The sequence below is a fragment of the Caenorhabditis remanei genome, chromosome II (assembly GCF_010183535.1).
Source record: "Caenorhabditis remanei strain PX506 chromosome II, whole genome shotgun sequence".
Taxonomy (NCBI): Eukaryota; Metazoa; Nematoda; class Chromadorea; order Rhabditida; family Rhabditidae; genus Caenorhabditis; species Caenorhabditis remanei.
Genome location: NC_071329.1, coordinates 4365343 through 4390232, shown reverse-complemented (window position 1 = coordinate 4390232; position 24890 = coordinate 4365343). Strand labels below are relative to the sequence as shown.

Here is a 24890-nt window from a genome sequence, read left to right as displayed (position 1 = left end):
GTCACAGACGGACGGGTCGCGAGTGGTTCTGGAATTCGGTGGTTCAGTGGTAGAATGCTCGCCTGCCACGCGGGCGGCCCGGGTTCGATTCCCGGTCGATGCACCATGTTCCGACTTAATAGGGAGCGGCACCCTCGTCAGAATGAGTATGATGAGAACAGTAAGAAAGGAGAGGTTTGGCAAGTTTATTCAACAGTGTCAATAGAACAGAAGGATACTTTAGACGCTTGAGTTCCTGGTGAGCCAGAGCATTTGTTGGAGACGACAGGCGGTCAGGCACCTCTGTTCCCTGTGCTATTGGTGGGGAAGGATTGATGGAGCTCGCCTTTATGTGGAATTGAGTTGCTTTTCTTGTAAGCAACGTCGTTGGAACTGGTAATAAGTTTGTGGTTGTTACCAACCAAGTTCTTTGACGTTGTGCGACGACGAGAATAGTTTATTGGACGATCGTAGTGACCCATTGATTGGTTGTCCGAGATGTTGAGAACAAATTGATCCACGTCCTTGGGTTGGCCAAAGGTAACATCTTCTGGGGAGCCAGCGGCCGTTGGCGCTGTGAGAGTGTATGGAGCAGCCATAGTTGACAGACGTGTGATTGTTAGACGAGGGCTCTGGTCGAGCGAAAATAGTGACTTGTTTGATTTCGAGTTTCTTTATATGCCCAGAATGATTGTTATCAGAGGTCAGGTTACTCGTCCGTGGTCAGAGGTCGCATGTCACGGGTCGTATGTCACGTCAGTATCGACGAATGTACAGAAATTGTAATCCCAGTTTTGGAAAGAAATGATCACGTGGTTTGGATTGTGTGATAATTATCAACAATCGTTGTCTAGAGTGGACTTTAACAAATTAATTTAGTGTAGATTGTGACAAGTCTGTGTGAATAGTGAAGCTAGCAATATCGTGAGGCTAGTAATATCGTGAAGCTAGTTCAGTTTTATGCCCGATGGTCCGCATTCAGAAATTGCTGGATGGGAGTATGTGTTGTTCAGGTTCAAAGCTGATTGGTAGTGCGGATGATCCTACAAGTAGAGTAGGATGTCGTCTAGGCGAAAAAGATAGTTGAACGTCCAAGATGTCACTTGTGGTAACTGACTGATCTCAACTGCTATGTTTTCGTATTGTTCATAGTCTGGAATGCCTATTTTGTGTATGTGTGATACGTTATTGTCACTGTCCTGGTCTAAGGAGTCGTTTGTGTCGGAAGAGCCCATGTTGTGTGTTCGTGGAAAGATAAATAGGTAGGAAATTTTGCCTAATCAGAATCGGTTTCCTGTTGAATCTTTTGAGACTCGTGAGTTGTCGGAGGTCAAAGTCCGTTTGGAATAAGAAAGTTCTCTGTTGAGAAAATTGGTGGTTTCCTGACCTTGTGGAGTTGGAGATAATCCTAGGATAGTGTTCTATGCCTTTCCCAATGTGTTGGGAGGTGTCTGATTTTGAACTTTACTTTTTGTGACCTGAGGATTAAAGGAATCCTCGAAAATTAGTTTTTGATTGTGTGCTGGGCAATGTAACCCGAGTACTGCTGGTCATGAGATAAGTGAAGTTGTCGCTTCGTTGTCAGCCAATGTATTGAGTCTTGCTCCAGATGATGTTAGAATTTGGAGGAATGGTAATGTGTAAGGGGGATCTGAGACTCTTGAAAGATTGATTGTAATCGTATCGATTGTTTTGTGTGATGTTAGTATAGGGAGGTTGTATCCCGTTTTTCCTGGTGTGGGTATGGTATCTCAATTGATTGGTGTAGGTATAAATGTGCGTACGTGTAATGTGCGTACGTGTATGTAATTCTTGTGTTGATTCTTGTAGTGTGTTGTAGTGATCCAGCTTGTGGGTCAATTCCGTTATTCCGAAAAAAGGAAGTTTTCCGGTCCTCAGTGGGGTTGGTGGGGTTGGCCGATGTGTCCGTTTTTTTTTCTGGACAAAGGACCGAGTGGTGCTTCTGGCCTTGCTTGTTGCAGACATATCTTTATTGAGGTTCGTTGACTGCGTGATTGCCTCGTATGCAATTCAACACCTGTTTTGCCTGATGATTGAACGTAAAAGGTGCGGATCTCCATCGAGACGCCCGTTGAGTTCTTTGTGTCTTGTGTTGATTACCGGTGTGTCTCGTCGAGTTAGCGGGCAGAAACTTTGTTGGTATTCGCTGTGTCGACTTTGATAACGTGTTCCGTTCTTTTGCGTTGTTCTTCCTTGTCAATTGCTCTACTTTCGGAGAAGAGCGTTTGGACGACGGTTGATACCTCCAAGAATGATGGAGTGTTGTACGGGTCTGTGTAATAACCGGTTTCATTGTGTTGCACGGTAACTTATCGATGAACGAATCAGGATCGTTAATGGAAACGTGACACTTGTTGAGTGAATTGATGGTGCCAATGTGATTTTCCATCACGTCTTGTACTTCTGGCCATAAGCTACTTGATGAAATGACAGATTACGGTATCTCTCAATCAATTGCTTACGGGAGCTTTCGATCAAGTGCTAGCGGCGATAGCTCTTCCAGTTGTGATTCTCTCCAGATTTGCACTGAGTTTCTCATGTGTCCCTTCCGACAGCTCATCAGTTGTTATTAAATCTTTTGCGCCACCTTCGAGGAGGCTTTTTTTAAAGGTTTTGTTTCATGATGATGTCAATGGACGGGTTTGAGTGTACGAACGAATTGAATTGTGTGGTGAAGAGTGAGTACTATCAGTGTCACCCGAAATTGGTTTCAGGGTGGTCAAGATTGTACTGATGCTGGTGGAAAACTACCTTGGTTAGTTTTGGCGACCAGCGAGTAGGACTGGATCTCCTCTGGGTTAGCAGGCTGGGAGCCGGTGCTGATTCGACCTCAACTGGAGTCTTTTGTGGTTTTCTTGTGTTCTCTAACCACTTGTGGGGTATTGAGACTCACCTTTTTTGATTCGCGTTCTGATTGTGAATTAATACATAGCGAAAGGTCGTAACGTGTCTGATGTTTCTGTTGTTCTAGTTGATCTTGAACGATCTATGAATTTGTTCTCATGGCCTGCCTGAGCTTGACTAGTGAGCCATATGCTTCCTCGTTTGTGCCGACTCTCATGTCAACTTTCTGAATAGCTTTGTTGGTCGTATGAGTACATTCAGCTGTCATACGTTTGCTGAAATGCTTCAGTCTTGCCTCCGTTACGTGGACTTTTAACGCGGAGTTGGCTTGTTATTTTTTGCGAAGGCGGAAGGACTGGCGTTGGAATAGGTTCGATTACACTTGTTTTGTTGAATTGGTTTTTGTTTCGTAGTGTTGGTCAGAATTGGACCATTAGGTTCCGATGAATTGGAGAATAGACGACTCTCCGTGTTGGTTGAGTAACAGTGTTCATTCTCAGATTGAGTACGGGGGATGCCATGGTGGGCAAGATCATTACTGCTTCTGGAGTTAGAGGACGGAAGGTGTTCGTCGTCCGGTGGAGCTACGGTGTAGCGATTGCGATTAAGACCCTGACTGCCGTTGGAGTTATTGGTGGATGGTAAAACTTTGCGTGATAATTGAGCTTTTGGTTTTTAACCAGTTCATTGGTTGATTTTGGGTTGGGTCCCAATAGTTGTGTTGCAGCTAGATTCTTGAGCAGAACTTCCATATGTGGAAGGAGAGCTTTGAATTTCTCGATTAGAGCTGGATATCCGCAATCTTCGAGGTGATAGATCAGTACCCGAAAATTGTTGATGCGAATCTCCGAGCTGGAGCATAGTGCTAAATGCTTCATTACAAAGGTGAGAACCTCGCCATTGGAAAAATCTAGCTTGGCAAGTTGGTTAGCTAGCTTTGTGTAGCGAGATTGTAGTATTGAAACCATCTCTGGTTGTTGAGGGTCAGAAGGCATGAGTTGTGTTCCTTTAATCATTTGGCGAGTTTTCTTTGATCTTTTTTGTGACACCCAATGTAACGTCGGGCTTGACAGCCGAATACTGGATGATTTGGAATTGTTTGAATGTTTCCGATTTCATCCGTGTTTTTTCGACTTGTTGCTGCGACGCGAAGAGCGAGGACGATGTTTGGAATCAGAGAAGCCGTATAACTGGTGTGTAGGAGTGGACCATTATTAATAGAGTTTCGTGGATTTTTTTTGGTTTGTTCAGCCTTGGTGGCGGATTCTTGTGTGAATCTTGGTATAAAGTTTTGTTCAGTTGCTTTTGTGCATGATTTAACGTATTGTCTTCTAGAGGTTCCCTTTGTGGAATAGTGAGATGCTCATTGGGTATGATAACTGGTAGATTGAATATTGTTGTTTCAATTCTGTGACGTTGGTCGAGATTTATTGGGTTGTGTACCGTATCTTTTGTGACCGATGGTGAGGACGTACTAGCTCTTGGTATTGGTGAGCTGTTACCTCCGTAAAGGGACAACAACTTGTAGTTTTTTGCAGTTTTTTTTTTTTTTTTTTTTTTTTTTTTTTTTTTTTAGCGTGTAGTTTTGTAGCTAAGTTGTAGTTTTTTAGCTGGGATGGCTACTGTGCATTTGGTTGCTAATGGCTGGGTGCCAACCAGGTCCTCTAACAACGCTCAAATGTTGTAAAGTATCTCATCACAGTTTGAATAGCAATGGATTTTCGTGGTCTTTCAAATGTTCGCAAATGTGAAAACATTTTTTGTGGAAATGCCCGATCTGGTGGACAGCGTGGGAAGTTTGTTTACCAGCGATTGTGCTTCGCTATCTTCGCTATAAGATTGTTCACGCTTTGAAAGTATCTCAACTAGCTTGTTTCAGCTAGTCGGCGCTGTGTAACCATTTCTGGTTGGTGTAGGTTTGTGAGTACTTTTTGGGTTTCCTCAACCATTTGTCGGAATAAGTAAGTTCTTTTAGCGAACTTGGTTCTGGCCGGTCAAAAAATTGGTCCACTCGACTGCACACTGTGTATCAGAAGAGAGGATAACTTTGAGTGTGTGAATTTGTAATGGTTCCCAACGTTTCTCTTTGAAGTTGTGGTACTCTGAGAAGTGCTTGCACGACGGTTGGCACACGTAGAGTCCGTGAAAGGGACTGGAATGACAGACCTTTAGTGAAGGTTCTCGTGGATGATATTATTTTCGGTATCGTAGTTCTTGTATGAACATAGCAGTATTCGAATCTTGCTGATTCGATCCCGTGTATTTTATTAGCGTCTCCTAGAGGTTACCCTCTGTTGTATGGGTCAGAGACGTGTCGGAATCTCCGGAAAGCCGTGGGCTTTCAAGTCACACAAAGACCGATATTCCTGATAAACGTCCCGGAACGTTTATTGACAAGACCTAAGTGGTGATCGAGAGTATTTGTTACAGCTCGCATCTGTGCGTATTACGGAACTTTGGTCGTTTCTTGTCATTGGTCATAAGAATATCGAGTTACTAGAAATCATTGTATCCTTCTCAGGCTGCCGTTGGGCCCTTGACAGGATGAGTTAGATAAACGAATCTACGTAACTTCCAACATAGTCGTGCGTCTTGTTGACGCTAGTCGTACGTCTTGAGGACGTGGTTAGTCAAGTTTACTTTGTTACAGTCTCGTACATGTTTCGTTCCGTAGTGTGGTACGAGAATGTCATGTTGAAGGTGCTACTCGATGTGTGAGGAAAATAGCGACCTGTAAGTGGATCTGTGGTCATGTGAGTGTAAGGATTTCACTCCTTGTGATCTTGTCTGTATTGTGTATTTTGAATGTTCAGAGTGTGGTTCAGTGGATTGTGGTTGTGATAATTTTGGTACTTGTCATTACTCAGTGCCACGTCTTCTACTTGAAAAGACCAGAGCAATAGTATATTTATAAGTGGATTATGTACTATTCTGTGATCCCAGTGCTGGAACATGTTATAGCTTGTAACGGCTCTTGCTTATTCGGGTGTGCCGATAGCTGCGGGTGTTGCCCCGGCATATGTGCCTCGTTGACTTCCCTTCTAACTACTGCTCTCACCGCCGCTGGGTTATGTACCACAGTCGATGCACCATGTTCCGACTTAATAGGGAGCGGCACCCTCGTCAGAATGAGTATGATGAGAACAGTAAGAAAGGAGAGGTTTGGCAAGTTTATTCAACAGTGTCAATAGAACAGAAGGATACTTTAGACGCTTGAGTTCCTGGTGAGCCAGAGCATTTGTTGGAGACGACAGGCGGAGCCACGGTAGAGACGTCGATTGGTTGAGCTTCCAGCAGTTGAGTTTCCAATAGAGCAAGAGCGGTTGAACTGACGATTTCCTTTCCTTATATGCAGCGAATCGAGGGCGATCGTTATCTTGAGGCCAGCACAAACAGAGTTCAGGGACACGCAAGTAGTTGACGAGAGTAGTTGAGTATTTCCTCCGAAAGACAGAAGGTCACGTAACACGTATTGAGTTTATTGCCAAACCATTTCTTATAGCCATTTTGGTTAGATATTTGTGAATCTAATAGACGCCATAGAGTTGTTAGGCTGGTTATTGAAGGTCGTGAAGTAATGGCTAGTTAATTCCACGACATTATAGACTCACAAAAGTAGTCCAGTTTTCTTTCTATCCTCCGTCTTGACCAACTGGAAAACAAACATTCTACCGTATAGCGTTACATCCACCTCAGTTTTTCCATTCCAAGATATGACTTTGATATCAGATGCAGTTAACCCAACGCCCATTACAAATGCTTTAGCTTCCTTGGAAGTGGTTTCTAGCTTGATTCTGAAAGAAAATTTGGTTGATTAATGATTCAAGGGAGGACTATAGACTTACATCTTGAAAAGATCACCTCCTTGAATGATAGCATTCCATTCATCTTCTTTAGACTCATCACAGCAGAGTAAAGACGACATTTCTACTCTCTCCGAGGAAAGTAGAAATGAGGGAAAGAGGTGAAATTAGAAACGATGATTGTTTCCATAGCTACACCGCGTGAAAAAGGATGCCCGAGGGGACTAAACACGTGTTATATATGAGTAGTTTCGGGAAGAGTAAGATTAATACATCAAACATCATCTGGAGAGATTTTGCCGATTTGGAGATGTGCCAGAAGAGCTCTGTGGTACTGAGATTGCTGTGGCGGGAATTTGAAATTCCTTAAGTTTGTAAAGATTGATAATAGATGGGGTAATATACGCATAATATCGAAAGTTTGAGACTGGCGTGCCTTCGGCGCATTGTCAAACTCAAAACTGTCAAAAGTTTGAAAACCAACATCCAAAATTTCCATTCTTCTTTTCCTGAAGCCTGGTAAAAATTGCTAAAACAAAAAACAAAAATAAAAATTTGAATTCATTAAAAAAGATGAGCAATTAATGTTACGTTGGGTATATTGGGTCGTCGGTACTAACAAAGAAGAACTAATCAGGGGGTACTGTAGTGAAAAAAAAACTGGAAAATAATGAAAAAATATTTCAATACAGTTCTCGAGTTTTATTTGATATACAATTATTCCATATCTTTGCCGTCCTCGTCGTAATCTTTATTCATATTCAATACATCGAACATGCTTCCTGACTTCGGGTAATCATCATCAACCAGGCGTTGTTGGTTGACCGAGCAGGGAAGAACGCCGGGTAACAACTTATTCCAAAAGTTTTCAACCAATTGCTCAGCTTCCCATTTTTCGATCTGGAATTAGTCGGGTTGCCAAAATTAAATTTTTAAATAAAGATTACGGTAAAGCGTATTTGCAAAAACTGCGCAGGATAACTACCGTAATCATTTAAATAGAACAGAATTCCGTCCGATTTTCCACCCGGTCTCATAACTTACTTTATCATAAGATTCCAGAGAATCACCGGCTGCATGGATTGTTTGAGTGGCTTGAAGATCATTAGAAGTACTCATGCCATCTTTTCCTATCTGAAAATATTTTACTCAATTATCAAAAAGAATGTATCCACACCTTCTTCAATTCTTTACTATTCATATCTGCTTGACCAACCAGGGAAGATGGTCGGGAAAACAACTTGTTCAGAAAGTTTTCAACGAATTGCTCACCTTCCAACTTTTTGATCTGGAACTTATCGGCTTCGATTCACAAAGTTAAAAATATTATTTTTCTAAAGATTACGGTAGCGGAGACTGCGCAGGAGAAATACCGTATTCATTTTAATAGAACAGAATTCCGCTCTATTTTCAGCCAGTTAGAGAGGTGACCAGGGATCCAAACTTTGACCTGGTGTTTCTCGAATACTAGGCCTCAAGGGCAAACACTGAATGTATATTTGGAATCAGTATTTTCCCAGTTTTCCAACGATATAGGTCATGTGCCATATCTCCACACTGACTCCATGATCTTTCCTATTTAGTTCAAATCACGCTCTATTAGAGAGTGGTGCCAGCCATGTAGATCATAACTTACTTCATCAGAAGATTCCAGAGAATCACCGGCTGCATGGATTGTTTGAGTTGTTTGAAGATCATTAGCAGTACTCATGTCATCTTTTCCGATCTGAAAATATTTTACTCAATTATCAAAAAGAATATATCCACACCTTCTTCAATTCTTCACTATTCATATCTGCTTGACCGACCAGGGAAGAAAACAACTTGTTCAGAAAGTTTTCGACCAATTGCTCATAGTCAGCTTCCCATTTTCCGATCTGGAATTAGTCAGGTTTGAGTTGCTAAAATTAAAGTATTACTTTTTATACAGATTACGGTAATGCGCGTTTGCAGAAACTGCGCAGGATAAATACCGTATTCATTTTAATAGAACAGAATTCCGCTCTATTTTCCGCCAGCTAGAGAGGTGTCCAGGGGTCCAAACTTTGACCTTGTCTTACTCGAATACCAGGCCTCGAGGGCAAGCACTGAATGTATATTCGGAATATGTGTTTTCCCAGCTTTCCAACGATATAAGTCATATATCTCCACACTGACTCCATGACCTTTCCTAGTTAGCTCAGATCACGCTCTATTAGAGAGTGGTGCCGGGCATGTAGATCATAACTTACTTCATCAGAAGATTCCAGAGAATCACCGGCTGCATGGATTGTTTGAGTGGTTTGAAGATCATTAGCAGTACTCATGTCATCTTTTCCGATCTGAAAGTAATTAAGATTCACCCAGTTATCAAAAAATGTATCCACACCTTCTCCAATTCTTCACTATTCATATCTGTTTCCTCCAAACTATCATACAGCAAAACATCTATTTCTTCATTATAAAATGGATTCTCACGCATTATAGATCGTGAAAACGGTCTCATGATAATTGACGGCGTGACACAAAAAATGAATGATAGGAATATTATCGCGGTCCTGACCATATTTCCTGGAAAGTTGGACAAGAAAACTAAGAAGAAAAACAATTTTAAAACAAATGGTGAAAAGTTGGAGGTAAGTGTCACGGGGCGAAGATCTGGACCGCATGTTCCCCATCCCACACCTACCAGCTGTCAATACTTTACACACAAAACACACTCCATTCTTATCTTCCCTCCTTCTCAGTTAGTTTCTACCAAGCGATCTTGGCTGGTCCCCATCATACCGCCACGACATAATAAAGATTGACCAATCTACTCATGGATGTTCACACTACAGAATATGGTTCTACAGTTAACACGGTTTAAGCGACGCACTTAAGCTTGCGTTACAGAAGGAATATTCTGTGAGCATTATCAACACATGTTGAAGAGGAACAGCTGCTCAAATAAAAAAATAAAAGATAGAAATATGTCATGTTCCCTTCAGGATCACGGGATTCTGAAGTGTTGGGGACAATTTCCAAAGTCTAAGATCCGGGGTACAAACTATTATCCTTTTATTAGAACCAAAGGGAATGTTGAAAGTAATAGAAGCGCAATACCATCGTTTTCTAGTCAGAAATGAGAAAATCTGAAAAAGTGTTCAATCAAAATCGATCACACCAACACAAAATCCATGATTTTTTTGGACGGTTTACGAGAACTTTCTAATATGTTCCAGAATGTGTAAGAATGTGGACATTTCCATGATGATATTCACGCGTTGATTTTCTGAGAAAAAATTGTTAATTAAATCTTTCCAAAATATAAAAATGAACGTTTTGTAACAATTAGTTGGAAATAAGAGTCGAAAATGTTCCCGATTTCAATTACCAATTCTTTTTTTTTAGAAAATCAACTGTAGAAATGGTTAACGCGTGTTCGTTTTGTTGTGAGTAATTTGCAAATCCAGAAGATCAAAATGCGAGACAAGCCAAGGCAGAGTCCGAGGGAAACCGTCTCGAGACATTTTCGAACAAGTTGAGTTTGCTCGTTTGTTACTGTTGTCCTACTTGCCTAAGAAAAATAAGCTTCCTCTTTGACTACGGTATCAAGCTTACTAGGCTCCCGCTGAGTTGGTTTTTTGGTAAAACGGAGGGAAAATGTTGCTGATGTCGGGTTGAATATGGACGTGTCAGGCTCCCGATATTGGATTTGGTATCGATCCCCTGCTGGGATCAATTCAAATTCTCTCACTTTCCCATTATGTCTTCATGGATATCGTCCGCAGTTATTATTTATAGAATTTTCGTGTTTCGTAGTTCCTGAATTAAAGCACAGAAGCAATAACGGATGGTTAGAAGTTTCCTGCTGTGGCTAGCCAGACTGGTTTCAAACACCCCCGTACGTGGGCAGAGTGTGCATTCAAAAATGTGTTAAATTAAAATAATTTGTCCGTATAAAAAAGGAGGGGTGGGATGGTTGAGACATCGTCGTTCCAACATGAAACTTCAACTTCTTCTCCTTCTTTCTGCTGTTGTCTATGGAGCTGCTCAGGTGGGTGGGCATATCTCCAGGGCAATAAAGAATACCGGAGAATTACAGACGACTCCTTCACCATTGACCGTGGCTTTGAATTGTGTCCAAGACAAATCAAATGACGTCATCCAGAATTACAATGCCGCCGTTCAAGCAGCTGTCAACGGTTTGTCCCTTTGGTTTTGGCTGTTTTCAGTTAAACTTCAGTTAAACGTCAATAAAAACCTGTGGAAAATGGCCAGCGTCGAGAGCATATCCAGGTTTCTCGAATTTAGTTATTTTCCCTACAGGCTAACTGAAATGCTGCCGAAACTCTAGACAGAAAAAGTCTCTCATTTTCAGAAATAAATCAAAATGTAACACAGTGCTTAGGCGAAATTTTCTGCTTAACCGAAGCGACTGCCAATGGACAAGCCGCTTTATCTGATATATACTCCGAATTTTTCGTTCTTCTCGCCGAGGTTACCAGTGTCCCCGGACAGTGCTCGGATTTCATCCAGGTATGCGAATTTTAATTACACATGGATGAAGTCGAAGGCGGGGAGCCAGACTGGTTTGGTATACACCATTCCCTTATTAGTGTCTTATGAGAAAATCATCTCAATTTGAAACTGATTGGAACCGTTTAATATCCGTGGTGGATTTCCCTCACAAACTCACTGTTAATGTTTACCGTTTTTTGATCATGGCATATCAATGGAAAAATGGAATATCGTTAAATTTCAGAAAAAGGTTGTTCTGATTTTTTATTTTCACAAATATTAAACGCAAATCTCTGTGTGTGTTTGTGTGTCCGTATCTCGACATACCTCAGCCCCTACTGGACCGGTTTAAATGAAGAGATCAGGAATTCCTGTGAGATGATGCCTAATTTTGTTTAGTCAGAAAAGTTTTAGACTATGTCGCTAGAATCAAAAAAGGATCGTGATTTTGGTTAACTGATTAAAACTAATTACAGACCGCGTTTAATCAAATCATCGAAGGCGTTGCAAACTGCCTCTCACAAAGACTTCAAAGTTCCTACACTGCGGTGAATCAAGCGGTTATAGTCAATCTCAACGGTTTGCCAATTCTCCCTTTCTTCATTTTCAAGGTTTTTCGATTTTCAGCAATTCTGCAACAATCCGAGGGCTGTGGACTTATTTGTAGAACAACTCAAATAACGGCGGCAGTTATAGCGATCCCTCTTCAGGTGGTTAGTGTAGCTGCCGAATTGACTATTGGTGCGACTAATTGCGTTGCAATCATTGGGAAATAATTTTTCACTTGGGAAATAATAAATTTATTTGAGCATCATTCAATTTGAAATTCTTTTTTACAAAATCTTTGAAACACAGGGGACGTCAGTCATATGCCAGAGTAGTATAGATTTTTGACTGTAGTCTGTCAGTGATCACTTCGGAGAGAATTTTATTTGTATCAGTGGAACTCATTTTTATTTTCACAAAACTTAAAAATAGTTCTATTTGTATTAAATGTCGTTTGTTGGTAAAAACTGACAGCTTGGCTGTAAGAAACTTCAAAAAATATCAGTGAATTCAAGTAGGCGAACCAATTTTTTTAAACCGGATATCCTCTAGACGGAAGGCGGACAAAATCTTAAAACGGCGGAAGGCGGAAGACGGAAAAAGGAATTCCGCTCAATCCTGTTCCAGACCAGTCGCAGTTCAAACTTTAGTCAGTACCAAAATCCCAAAAAAATTTTAACATTAGATTCTTAAATTTTTGTAATAACTTATAAAAAAAGTAGCCCCGACATAATAAACACTGTTTGCTCTGTTTAAATACAGTCTGTAACTATAATAATTTTCTTACTGAATAAACTCTGAAAAAAATCAGAAGCTCCACGATGTCTTTTCTGAAGTTTTTACTTTCTATTATTTTTCGTCTGACATAATAGTTGGGGATATTATAGAATAAACGGTATTCACAATGCTCAAAGCTCAATCATCTCCCAACGAACCAACATACATACACATACACGTATTACTAATTTGAATCACATTTCTCATCCACTCATTGACGTACACAAGTCCCTGACGGACACACACATATACGGGGTGTCTAGGTTACCACTCTCACTTTCGACTCTTTTCTTACTTACTCGTACTCGAAGCTCCAAACTTTTCGATGCAAATATGATGCAACTATTAGCTCGTTGTTGTGTTCCGTTTAATACAAGAAACAGACGGATTCAGGATGAAATCGTAGAGGGAGACAATTTGATTAAGATGTAAGTCACTATAAGACCTTTTCTACAGAAAATTTCTGTCGATTTTCAGCATCCAACTGGCCCAATACTCTCAAAAAACCGAGAAATTTGTCAAGGAACGTTATTGGGATTTTATGGCTATTGAAGCAAAGTATGGGTTGAATGGACGGGATTCAGTGATTGTTAAATTCAAAGAAAAACACTTTGAGTTTGTGTTGGTGGAGACGATGGAGAGGAAGAGTAATGGAATGATTAAGTAAGTTTTTTATTTGGATTTTAGTCTATTTCTAGCAGGAATTTGGATGAAAAGTCATTAAATTCAGCACTCGAAAAACCGCTTACTGTCGAAAAAATAAAGTTTCGACAAGGATTTTCAAAAAAAAATTTCGCGCGCTGAAACGCGCAAGCGCATAAAGTTCTGGGCGGAGCTTAAACTGCAAGCGGCGCGGTTCTTAATTTGGAAAAAACAACTGGAATTAGAACCGCGCCGCTCATTTAAGCTTGCAGTTTGAGCTCCGCCCAGAACTTTATGCGCTTGCGCGTTTCAGCGCGCGAAATTTTTTTTGAAAATACTTGTCGAAACTTTATTTTTTCGACAGTAATGCTTGAATTTCAGCCAGTTTTCTGAAATTTCAGATAGTTTAAGGGTGCCGGTCTGGAGTGAATACGGTATCCTTTTTGTCTGGCCGTTTTCCAGAGAAAGCATGCTCCACTGGCGGTAATTCGCTGTGTAGTGCTGGACAATCGATACGAAGATTATTCACAAATTTTCTTCCAGAAAGTTTTGGTCGCGTACATTTGTGAAAGCAGCTTAAAATCGTAACTTTGAATTTTGTGCATAAATTTGCGTTTAGTATGGTGGAGCGCAATTGCTCAAACGAAGAACTCGTGAATGTGACATTTCGCAACTGTATCGCTTTACAACTAGGACACTTCAACTGCATTTCAGGTGTTTGTGAGAGATAGGAAATCATAATTGTGAAACATTATAGTTCTCACGATTCCAAAATAGCTAGAGTCTAGACGCCCCCAGTTTCAAAGAGTCCAGGTTATAAACGGTTGCTTGTGAGATTGCGCATTATTCAATTTCGCTGAGTATCGACTCACAGTCATCACTGCTGCGATACTTGGCTAAATAAACACAATTCAAACCCTGAACATCCGTTTTTTTTCCAGCCAACGCGACCGTTACATCTGTGACTATCTCGTCTACAACCCGTCCGGTGGCACTCGTCAACTCATTCTCTACCTCATGAATCTCTTCTCCATCCCCCATCTGGAATCCGTCAAATTCCTGGATTCTCAAAGAGATATTCGATATTTCTGCAACTTCAACGGAATCTACAAGGCTTCTCGCGTCTTTATCGGGAAGGAAAATGTGACAAAAGCAGAATTAGATTGTATTAAAGACACATTTACCTATGTCGATTTGATGTGTTTTCATACGGAACCTCCGAAAACTTATGATCTATGGCCGATGAATTATCGATTGGTTTCTTTGGCTAACAAGGTGAAGTTGTCGTGGCGTCACTTGAAAGAAATGGGATGCCAGAATCTCGATCTCCGTCGTGCAAACCTATCCGGTATGGAGCTCCATAATTATATTAGGTACTGGCTAGCCACCGACGAGCCGAGTAACCTGGAATCTATCTTCATCCGGAAATTCGCTCGATATCAACACCGTCATGTGCTCAAAGGTCTCCCCGTCTTCCCGTGGAACCCCAACTCGAGATCTAGATTCTACAAGTTCTTCTTGGATTTCTCTTGGGATTGCTCAAAAGGATTTGATATAATCCGTCGGGATGGACTACTTGCAACAATCGGATGTATGGAGAATCATTGTGTATTCCTTGTGTGGAAGGAGAGATTTCATGAGATTCCGGAGAATTATGAATGTTATGATGCGTGGACTGTGAAGTCGTTTTCGATGTATTGAGTTGGCAGACAAAAATTCATTTTACAAAGCTCGTCTCCATTTCAGTTGGTAGAATCTATTTCAGAACCCCTCATAATTCCAAGTACCTTTTATGGCATATACCGTGTTCTCTGTAAGATTTTTTTACCATAATCTCCAAGGGGTTTCCTGAAAAATCGTCCATACTCTCCAAGTAGATCATTTTCATTCATTTTGTACTTTTTTGCTTCTTTTTATCTTTCTAACTCATCACAACAGTAACCTACCACGCATACTTTTATCTGTAAAAACTATATCTCTCTGTTTTGATAATTTTTTCCTTAAATAAACTAAAAAAGAATAAGTTTTCGAAAATTTCTCACGTGAACTCAAAGTCATCAAACTCTGATAATTTTTCTGGAGTTCCAATGTGGCCAACGTGGCCAAAGGTCATCTTGATAATCTTACAGTATATAAGAAGAAATTGATGAAAATATAATCAGTTTAGTTTTGAATATAAAATTCATACACAACATGCTCAAAGAGATGTTATTCATCGTTATCAGCATCTTCTTGGGTGAATCCATCAACGCAGCAACTTCAAATTCCAATGATTTCGATAGGGAACAACTGAATTTCATCAACGCTCTAAACACTCAACGACAGGAAATTGCCACCAGTTATTACACAGTCAATATGCAAAAATTAGTGAGTGTTACTGAAAAAAACAAATTACTAACAACTGAAATTCCAGGTATGGAACAAAGAGCTACAAAGCATTGCTGAACAGTATAACCCACCTTTTCAAAATCAAAATTTCCGTATCGTGCTGGCTCTTGATTATACAAATGGGGCTCAACACCTAAATACAGCATTTTACATTAAATATTGTGGAAGGAAACCGGAGGATCAACATCTGGCATCAAACGTTTATCATAATAGACTGGAGCACCTGAACCCATTGCAAACTATAATTGGATGCGCCAAAAGAACAGAGACGTGGCTGGGAGCTGGTTACACGGTGATGTGTTTGGTTGGTCCAAGGTTAGTTTAAACAAAGAACTTGTATTGAAATATAATATTTCAGTCCGGTACTGCAAATTCCAAGCTGTACTAAATCCCCATCTATCTGTACATCTGGCTTCAAACATGAAAACGGATTTTGCTCGAATTCTGATCTACCAGATTCCGATCAAGTGATGTATATCAGTGCGTTGAATGAAAAGAGACGACAAATTGCAACTGAACAGCATATCGCGAACATGTATGAGTTGGTAAGTGGAAAATCGGCTCCGCGTCGTTTCGCAACTGCCTATATTGCAACCATGACGTTTTGCAATCATATCGTTTTTGAGTATTTCTTTGAGAGGTGTCAATTGAACTAGTTTTCAATTTTATCGGTTTCACATGAGCTTTTAGAATTTTCAAAGAACTTGATACTTCTAGCAAATATGAATAACAAAAACTCAACTGATTGCGGAGCGTCGCAGCTGCGATGTGACGCGGAGCCGGAAAATCATGTTTAATAACAATAGTTAAAAAATATTTCCAGGTTTGGAATAAAACTTTGCATGATATCGCATAGTTGCCGGTGGGCATTCTCGCCGAATCCAACACCCCATTCTTACGGTACACGCACAGACTCGCAACGACGCTCCGCTATCCCGCCACGTGGCTAAGCCCATCTCCGCGCAAGATTAACAGTTCTTTTTGAGTTTTTACTTTTCTAAGGTAATTTCTCCCCGTTTTTGTTTGTTTTCTGTGCTGATTTACGATTATTCTCTTGTTCTTTTACTGTTTATTCTTGGATAAGAATAAATTGGTGTTTTCGAGTATCAAATCTCGTTCTGTTCGTCAAAAAGGCCGCTGAATCCGTAACCACCGGATAATTTGGGGGCCGAACCGGTTGTTTTTCGTGTTTTTCGTAGCGAAACGTTGAATTTATCGTTTGGGCGAGTATAAAACCCAGGCGATTTCAAAGTTTTGCGGAGAAAATACAAATTTTCCGTAAAAATTAGTATACATTTTACGGAAATTTGTGTAATTGACGTAATAAGCGATCGATTGACGAGAGGAATACCAAAGTAGTAAAAACTTTTGGAATTCCAGGCAGAAAACGCAAAACGATCGAAGGATGGAGAAGATGGATATCGAGGAGGCGCAGAAGGCGGGCGATGAAGGAAAAGGAGGAGACGACGCGAACAGCTTGGATGGGTCGTTGTGGGCACACGTCACCGAGTTGGAGAGCACGAATGTGAGTTTGAAGGAAAAAATGAAGAGAATCAGAGGATTCGAGAAATTCGTGGAAAAATCGGAAGAAGTGGTGCAGAACCTGCAGAAGGCGCTGGGAGACACCACGCTGGCGGCGAGAAAGCAGGACATGATGTTGGCGCCGGTAGAGAAGTACTGCGTGGAGTTGAGGGAGCGGTACGAAGAAGTGCGCTGCGATGGTTGGCAGGAGAAAGTGCTGAAATTGATGAGAGAAAAAGCGGTGGAAACTGTTGAACAGTTGCGCGATGAGTGTGAGAAGGCGGGAGATGAAAATGAAGAAGAAAAAGAAGAATTAGAAAAAGAAAACGAGAAGTTGAAAGAAAATAATAAGTATTTCCAGAGGCTTCTCGAAGAGAAGAACGTGGAGATGGCCGACGAGGTGGCGAGAAGTGAAGCCGAAAGAGAGCGATTGCAGATGAAGCTGGAGGAGGCGGAGAAGAAGATCGAGAAGCTCAAGAATGCGATGACTAAGGAGAAGAGAGTGTCGGAGGGATTGAAGAGCTCGATCACACACTTGGAGGGTGAGAAAATGGAGTTACGGAAGAAAGAAAAAGAAAGAGAATTGCAGGCAAAGTCGCCACTGCGCGAGAAGACAAGGAGTTTGCGGAGGGAAGATGGGACGACTTTCAGCGATGGATGGAGCAGGCTAGGTGAGGATGAGCGGAGTGGGAGAAGTAGGAGAAGTAGCGAAGAAATGTGGGAAAGCGAGTCAAAGGCATCGAGATACAGTGTCATAGAGGACTTAGTAAAGAGTATGGGAGAAGTCATGCGGTCGTCGGCGAGGGCATCGGCGTTGCCAACGCCAAAAGTGTACGATGGTGTCGGTGATTTCCGGGAATTTCGTAGGGCGTTCTTGCTGAAGTATCAGAGTGTGACTGAGTCAGATGAAGAGTTGGTGGCTATTCTGGAATCGCAGTTCCTGAAAGGACCGGCGAAATCGATTTTTTCATCGCTGAAAAATAGACATGAGAGACCGATCAAGGACTTGTTCGTAGAGTTTGAGACGAAGTTGAGAAAGAGACAGGGAGATGCGAAGACGGAGGCGCTGAATGTGTTTGAAGGGCTCAGAAGGAGTCCGAATCAGAGAATGTGGGAGTATTGCATTGAGATTGAGAAGTGGTCAAAGAAGGCGCTCGGAGATATTGGAGAGGAGACAATGTCGCAGATGCGGGTGACAAAACTGATGAAGGCGATCAGACAGGATGCGTTGTTGCACAGAGTCTTGATCACGAAGAGACCGGAAGTGAAACTGGAAGATCAGTATGAAGTGTTCAAAGATATCGTGCTGCAGCACGAGAACGAAGAGTTCCGGATGAGTCAGCAGAGGGGATACTTTGGAGGAGGGAAAGGAAGATACTTTGGGAAAGAGAAGTCAGAGTCGGGAGAAAAATCGGATGATAAAGGAGATAAGGGAGTACCAGGAGGAAGACGAGAGATGGGAGAGCGTAGGCCAGTAGACACAAGGAAGTGTTTTAACTGTGGAGGTGTTGGGCACATGTCGAAGCAATGTACTTCCAAAGGACTCAATGAGGTGGACGCCCAGAAAAAGGAAGATGACGGGAGTGTGGGAAAAGAGGTTGTGGAGATAGCAGAGATCCTGGGAAAGCAGAAGAAGATTATCATTGACAGTGGGGCAGTGGTGTCTGTGATTTCAACTGGATTGTTGGGCAGACTAAGGAAGAATTGGGAAGAAAAAGTAGAAATGTTGGAGAAGCCAGGGTTGTCCCTAAGAGATGCGTCGAAGAGAAAAATGGCAGTTGTGGGTCAGATGAAGACAGTGATTCGAGTGAGAGGGATCGAAGCGGAGGTGGTTTTCCAGATTGTGGAGAACGAGTTGGATGTTTTCTTGTTGGGAACTAATGCTTTCGCAAGTATGGGTGTCGAGGTAAACTGGAAGGCGGAGAAAGCAGTGGCAGTGACAGCGCAGAAGTTGAGGGTGCCACCGCAGAGTTGTGCGCAGATCGAGGTGCGAGTGGAAGCTGACTTGGGAGAGGATATGCTGTTGGAATCTACGGAAGAGTGGGTGCCGACGAGTTTGTGTAGAAAGGAGAATAATGGGAAAATGATGGTGGTGGTGTCTAACTGGAGGGATCAGCCGTTGTTGATAAAGAAGAATCGCCCGATTGGTGTGGCCAATCGAGATTGGAAGTTGGTGTCGGAGGAGAAGGAGAGTCATTTAGTCAATATGATGGATCTTGATAGGAAAGAAGGATTGAAGGGAGTAGAACGAGTTCGGGAAGTGATAAGGGTGTTGAAAGAAAATGGAGAATTTCCGGATGGAAATATCCAAAGAATCTTGGAGGAATGCAGTGACGTATTCGCAATTGAGGAGAATGAGTTGACACAGACGAGGATGGCGCAATGTGAGATTGAGTTAGAGAAAAGTGTACCAATAAGGCAAAAATGTAGACCAGTACCGTTGGCGCTTCATGGGAAAGTAAAGGAAATGTTGACGGATATGGAAAGGCGAGGAGTGATAAGAAAGTGTCAATCACCATGGGCGAGTCCGGTTGTGTTGGTGAAGAAGAAGGATGGAAGTATTAGAATGTGTGTGGATTATCGGAAGTTGAATGGAGTGATAAAGCTGAATGCGCACCCATTACCACATATTGAGATGACGTTGCAAGCTTTGGGGGAAAACAAGTGGTTCACCTTTTTGGATCTGATGGCTGGGTATTGGCAAATACCGATGGAGGAAGGGTCAAAGGAAAAGACAGCGTTCGCAGTGCTGAACGAACAGTATCAGTTCGAAGTGATGCCGTTCGGGTTGGCGACGAGTCCGGCGATTTTTCAGGCGGCGATGGAGCAAGTGTTGGGAGATCTTATTGGAAAGTCTGTCTTTGTGTATATCGATGATATATTGATTGCTAGTAATAGTGAACAAGAGCATGCGAAAGACTTGGTGAAGGTGTTGAAGAGAATAAGGGAATGTGGGCTGAAATTGAAAGCGTCGAAGTGTAAGATTGCTCAGAAGTCGGTTGAATATCTGGGGCACATCATTGATGAAAGAGGAGTGAGGACAGATGAGAAGAAAGTGGAGAAAATGGAGAAGTATCCAGTTCCAAAGGACAGGAAAGAACTCCATTCGTTTCTGGGAATGTGTGCATACTACCGGAATTTTGTACTGAATTTCGCTAGTATTGCGGCGCCGTTGACACCGTTGACATCTCCCAAGATTCCCTGGAGATGGACGGAAGAGCAGCAGGAGGCGTTTGAGGAGTTGAAGAGGAGATTGACGAATGCACCGGTGTTAGCACAACCAGACATCGAGGCAGCGAGAAAGTTCGAAAGACCGTTTTGTATATTCACGGACGCGTCGGGATATGGAATTGGGGCGGTGTTGGCTCAAGCGGGAAAAGACGGAAAAGTACATCCGATAGCGTTTGCGTCGAAATCGTTGAGTCCGGCGGAGAAGAACTATCATGTGAGCGATAAGGAGGCGTTGGCGGTGTGGTTTGCAACCAGAAGGTTCAAACATTTCATCTTCGGATGTCCGACAACAGTTTTCACCGACCACAAGCCACTCACGAGCTTGTTCAAGACGAAGAATTTGGCGGACAGGTTATTGAGATGGTCGATGGAAATGCAGGATTTTGCGTTGAACATGGTGTATTTGAAAGGAAAGGCGAATGTAGTAGCAGATGCGTTGTCAAGAGGTGGAGCGCAAGAGACTGAAGAGATGAAAGAAGGACATGAGCAAGCCAGAACGGAGATTGAGCGTGTTATCAATGTAGTGGAAGTAGTTAAGGAGAATGAGAGGAAGGAGATAGGTTGGAGAGAGTTGATAATGAAAGAAGAAAGCTGGAAGAAGATCGTAGAGAAATTGGAAAATGGGAACCAAGAGGGAAAAGTGGAAGTTCCAGGATGTGGAGAAAAAGACATGAGGGAATTTATGATGATGGGAGGAGAATTGATGTTTGTGACTAAGTATGGAGCTGCGTTGAGGGTGGTGCCGGCGGAAAAGCGGAAAGAATTGTTTCTGGAGGCACATGGAGGTACATTCGGAGGGCATTGGAATCCGGAGAAAGTAGACGCGATGTTGGGGAAGAAGTTTTGGTGGCCAGGAATGAGGGCATGGATTGGAAAATGGTCGAAAGAGTGTCAACAGTGTCTGTGCGGGAATGCCAAACGGATATTGACATCTCCGTTGACACCGATTGAAGCAAGTGAGCCGTTGGAGATCGTAGCGTTGGATTTGTTGGATTTCGGGTTGAGTTCCAGTGGAAATCGATACGTGTTGTCGATTGTGGATCTGTTCAGCAAGTACGCTGGGGTGGTGGCAATTCCGAATAAGTCGGCTGAGACGGTGGCTAAAGCGTTTTTGGAGAGTTGGATGTTGAAAGAAGGGAGAATTCCGAAGGCAATATTGACAGATCAGGGGTTAGAGTTTGCAAACGCTACCTTTGAGAAGATTGCGACGATGTCGAAAATCAAGTTGATTAAAACTAAAGGGTATCACTCGAGGATGAACGGAGGAGTGGAACGATTCAACAGAACGATTCAGACAGTGCTGAAGAAGATTACGTTGATTCCGACTGAGTGGGATGAGAAACTGCAGTACGCAGTGTTCGCATACAATGCGTGTAAGCATGAGACGACTGGGGAGAGTCCACATTTTCTGATGTATGGAAGAGATCCGAGAATACCGCTGAAGGTTGATCAGGAGGAGTTGGTGGGGAAGTATCAGGTGGACGTAGACGAGTATAAGTTACGCCACGCTGAACAGATGCATGTGGCTCAGGAAGCAGCAAGGGAGCATATGAAGAAGGAGCGAGAGAGTATGAAAGAGAGTTTTGATGAGAAGCATAATGTGGCTGGGAGGAAGTATCCAGTAGTAGGAGATAGAGTAATGGTGAGGATTCCTGCGGAAAAATTGGGAGCGAGAAATGCGAAGCTGGTGAATGAATGGAAAGGGCCGTACAGAGTGGTAGAAACTACGGAAAACTCGGCAAGCGTACAGTTCATGGGAGGAGAAGAGAAGTTATGGATCCCTTGGGAGCAACTCCGGAAGGTTCCAAAAGAAATAGTGGATATGAAGTGTGAGACTAGCGCGAGAAGGGGACAGCGTGGCAGAAAAAAGAAGGCAGTGGTGAATGTAGTAGAACAAGGAAAACTATGTGAAGGAGAAAAAGAGAATTTGACATTGGATAATGTGAAATTTTACAGGAAATCGGATGGAGAAGAGTGCGGCTGCAAGAGAGGAAACGCTCATTTCGTGGATGGATACGGGGATAGATCGTATGACCCCAAAAACTTGGCAGTGAAGATGTTGGCGAAAAATGAGAAGATAACGCCGGAGGATGTGCATCTGATGGTCTTCGATGAGGAATTCCAGAAAAAACTCGGAAAGTCTGAAAGACTCGAGGCGCTCCGAAGATTCGCCAAAATCTGTCCAACGTGGGCGCAGAAAGTCATGACGGGAGCGGTGGAGGAGTTCGAAGTCGAGTGGAAAGAGGCCGCTGACAGTTTGAAAAAGGAGGTGCTGCAGAAAAACCAGCCGAAGAAGTCAACAATCAAGGAAAGGTTTATCCTTATTGGACAAAGAATGAATGTGAAGAGTAGAGCCGTGTTTGAAGTCCGATCGGCAACGATCTCTACATGGAAGCAAAAGTTCGACTGGGATCAGGTGGAGAAGGCAGTGATTTTGGTGGAGTGGACAAGAAAGGAGCAAGAATTGGAAGAACTGATGCACCTAGTGGAGGAGATTGCCAAGGAAGTTCGGGAGGTGGTGGTCGTTCCGGCCAAAATGGAGTGTGCATTCGATGAGGTTGGAGGAGTCACGGCCCAGTGGAAGAAAACTCGGAAGACTGCGGTGAACGTGGAAATAGTGGATCCATTGACACCAGTTGGAACGAAAAAGACTCCATTGATATTGTCAGAGTTGAGGTCTGGATCGCTGGAGAAGATCGTCGAATACCTGGAGCTGGCTGTTCCAAGTCACCCAGTGGTGGATCGTCTGAAGGAGGAGGTGACGAGTGAGCCGAGAGCGAAGAAACCAAGGGGACAGTAGCAGTCGAGGCGAAGGAGCCGAATAATTGTGTAAATTGTTTTATAATTGTTTGAGTATTACCGGTTTTAATGAGATCTTGAAGTCACTAGGACAAGTAGGTTGTTTTCTTTTCTGAGGTCACTAGGACAAGTAGTTTTTCTTTCTTTTCTGAGGTCACTAGGACAAATTAATTATTATTTGGTAGTGTTATATGTTAAGGAGTAGGGGGAGTGACTGCGGTGGATGAGGACTAGTGAGTCGAATGTAAGCCGAGTTGTAGTGTGCCGTTGCTGTCACCGGTCAGGGGTCCGGTATTTAAGAGGAGGGGGAAGTTGCCGGTGGGCATTCTCGCCGAATCCAACACCCCATTCTTACGGTACACGCACAGACTCGCAACGACGCTCCGCTATCCCGCCACGTGGCTAAGCCCATTTCCGCGCAAGATTAACAGTTCTTTTTGAGTTTTTACTTTTCTAAGGTAATTTCTCCCCGTTTTTGTTTGTTTTCTGTGCTGATTTACGATTATTCTCTTGTTCTTTTACTGTTTATTCTTGGATAAGAATAAATTGGTGTTTTCGAGTATCAAATCTCGTTCTGTTCGTCAAAAAGGCCGCTGAATCCGTAACCACCGGATAATTGCATTGAATATAATCGAACACATGGTCCCAAGCACACCTATTTATAACCAAAGATGGGGGATCACTGAGTTTATACATTTAGAGGATGGATTAAAATATCCTCCTAACAAAAGAATGCATAGTTCCGCTCAATTTCTTCCGTTACAAAGAGAAATTGCATGTGTGACGACGATTATTAAAACGAATGCTTTCAAAAATTTGTGTTTATTGGGTCCAGAGTAAGTTGTTCAGAGATTTTTTCAAAATTTCTAGTTGTATTATTATCGTTGCACCGAGTTACCTTACAAGAGCTTCTTCATACTTGTTCGAAATGGTCGCGTAGTTAGAAATAGTGTACAAACTGCCAGAGTGGGAACCGACCAAATAAAAACGGTTCGAATTAGAACTAGCAATTGGAGGTCTTTTGGCTATAACATGACGATTCTTCATTCCTTAGTCAGTTCTGCTTGTAACCGTACCTATTCGGAGTCAAGGGGTTTTCAACCCTTTTCTCAAAACTTGAAATCAGTCTGAACAAAATTGAAATTCGGATTGAGAACTCATAAATTGGGTTTCTGAAGTAGGAGAAAATTAGTAAGCACACCTTTAATGTTTCTTTTACAGAATCGAGATAATAAAAAAAGCTGAAAGCCTTCCAGGATGTGACACCAACTATGTGAACAAGAACAACTTGTGCTCCCTTGCCAAAACACCCGAGACACCCACGCCACCTCCAGAATCGCAAGTTCTAACGCCATCCACGGAATCGCCGGTATGCAATCCGACTGTTGCCGTCACTTCTGGAACTACACAATTTCCACTAACACGATACACAACCGAGAAATTGACCCCAGAGCCACCGCCACAAGTTCCGAAAGAGTTGGAGGATTATGAAGAGCTTGATGGTGACGAGTACGATCCAGATTTTCCGACAGTCCCACCTCGTAAATATTATTTTTATTAGTACTATGTTAATGAAGTGTTGTTGACTCTTTTACTGGTCCCTTGGGTATTTCTTTGTGACACACACCTATGTCAATATGATAGGTTTTCATACGGAACCGTCTAAAAATTATGATCTACGTCAGAACCCCTTAAGCTGTTCAACAGTGAGAACTATTTCTGAAAATTTCCACTTTTTTCCTCTTCAAGGTTGAAAAATAAGAGATGGAAAATGAAAGATGTTGCACAGCTTTTTCGACTTCTATAAGACTTCTATAGTTATTTATTTTTCTTCATTTCGACCCATTATTCTAGTAA

General features: G+C 42.3%; 6 protein-coding genes across 6 annotated transcripts; 4 read left to right on the top strand and 2 right to left on the bottom strand.

Annotated features, from left to right (window-relative positions):
* Positions 1–3428: 3428 nt before the first annotated feature.
* Positions 3429–3839, bottom strand: GCK72_004487 (uncharacterized protein; the record flags this gene model as incomplete). Its single annotated transcript, XM_053724705.1, has 1 exon — positions 3429–3839. One exon carries the CDS (start codon positions 3837–3839, stop codon positions 3429–3431), a length of 411 nt encoding a protein of 136 aa, XP_053588899.1.
* Positions 3840–6015: 2176 nt separating this feature from the next.
* GCK72_004486 (uncharacterized protein) lies at positions 6016–6769 on the bottom strand (the record flags this gene model as incomplete). The annotated part of the gene is made up of 3 exons (XM_053724704.1): positions 6016–6172; positions 6456–6638; positions 6690–6769. The coding sequence occupies 3 exons, from the start codon at positions 6767–6769 to the stop codon at positions 6016–6018; spliced, it is 420 nt and encodes a 139-aa protein (XP_053588898.1).
* Positions 6770–10611: 3842 nt separating this feature from the next.
* Positions 10612–11905, top strand: GCK72_004485 (uncharacterized protein; the record flags this gene model as incomplete). The annotated part of the gene is made up of 5 exons (XM_053724703.1): positions 10612–10665; positions 10714–10813; positions 11020–11147; positions 11606–11708; positions 11757–11905. 5 exons carry the CDS (start codon positions 10612–10614, stop codon positions 11903–11905), a joined length of 534 nt encoding a protein of 177 aa, XP_053588897.1.
* Positions 11906–12785: 880 nt separating this feature from the next.
* On the top strand, positions 12786–14795 carry GCK72_004484 (uncharacterized protein; the record flags this gene model as incomplete). The annotated part of the gene is made up of 3 exons (XM_053724702.1): positions 12786–12880; positions 12930–13115; positions 14036–14795. 3 exons carry the CDS (start codon positions 12786–12788, stop codon positions 14793–14795), a joined length of 1041 nt encoding a protein of 346 aa, XP_053588896.1.
* A 492-nt stretch (positions 14796–15287) lies between these two features.
* On the top strand, positions 15288–16338 carry GCK72_004483 (uncharacterized protein; the record flags this gene model as incomplete). The annotated part of the gene is made up of 4 exons (XM_053724701.1): positions 15288–15461; positions 15508–15797; positions 15841–16027; positions 16306–16338. The coding sequence occupies 4 exons, from the start codon at positions 15288–15290 to the stop codon at positions 16336–16338; spliced, it is 684 nt and encodes a 227-aa protein (XP_053588895.1).
* A 7427-nt stretch (positions 16339–23765) lies between these two features.
* Positions 23766–24594, top strand: GCK72_004482 (uncharacterized protein; the record flags this gene model as incomplete). The annotated part of the gene is made up of 2 exons (XM_053724700.1): positions 23766–23869; positions 24255–24594. The coding sequence occupies 2 exons, from the start codon at positions 23766–23768 to the stop codon at positions 24592–24594; spliced, it is 444 nt and encodes a 147-aa protein (XP_053588894.1).
* Between the last annotated feature and the right edge of the window lie 296 nt (positions 24595–24890).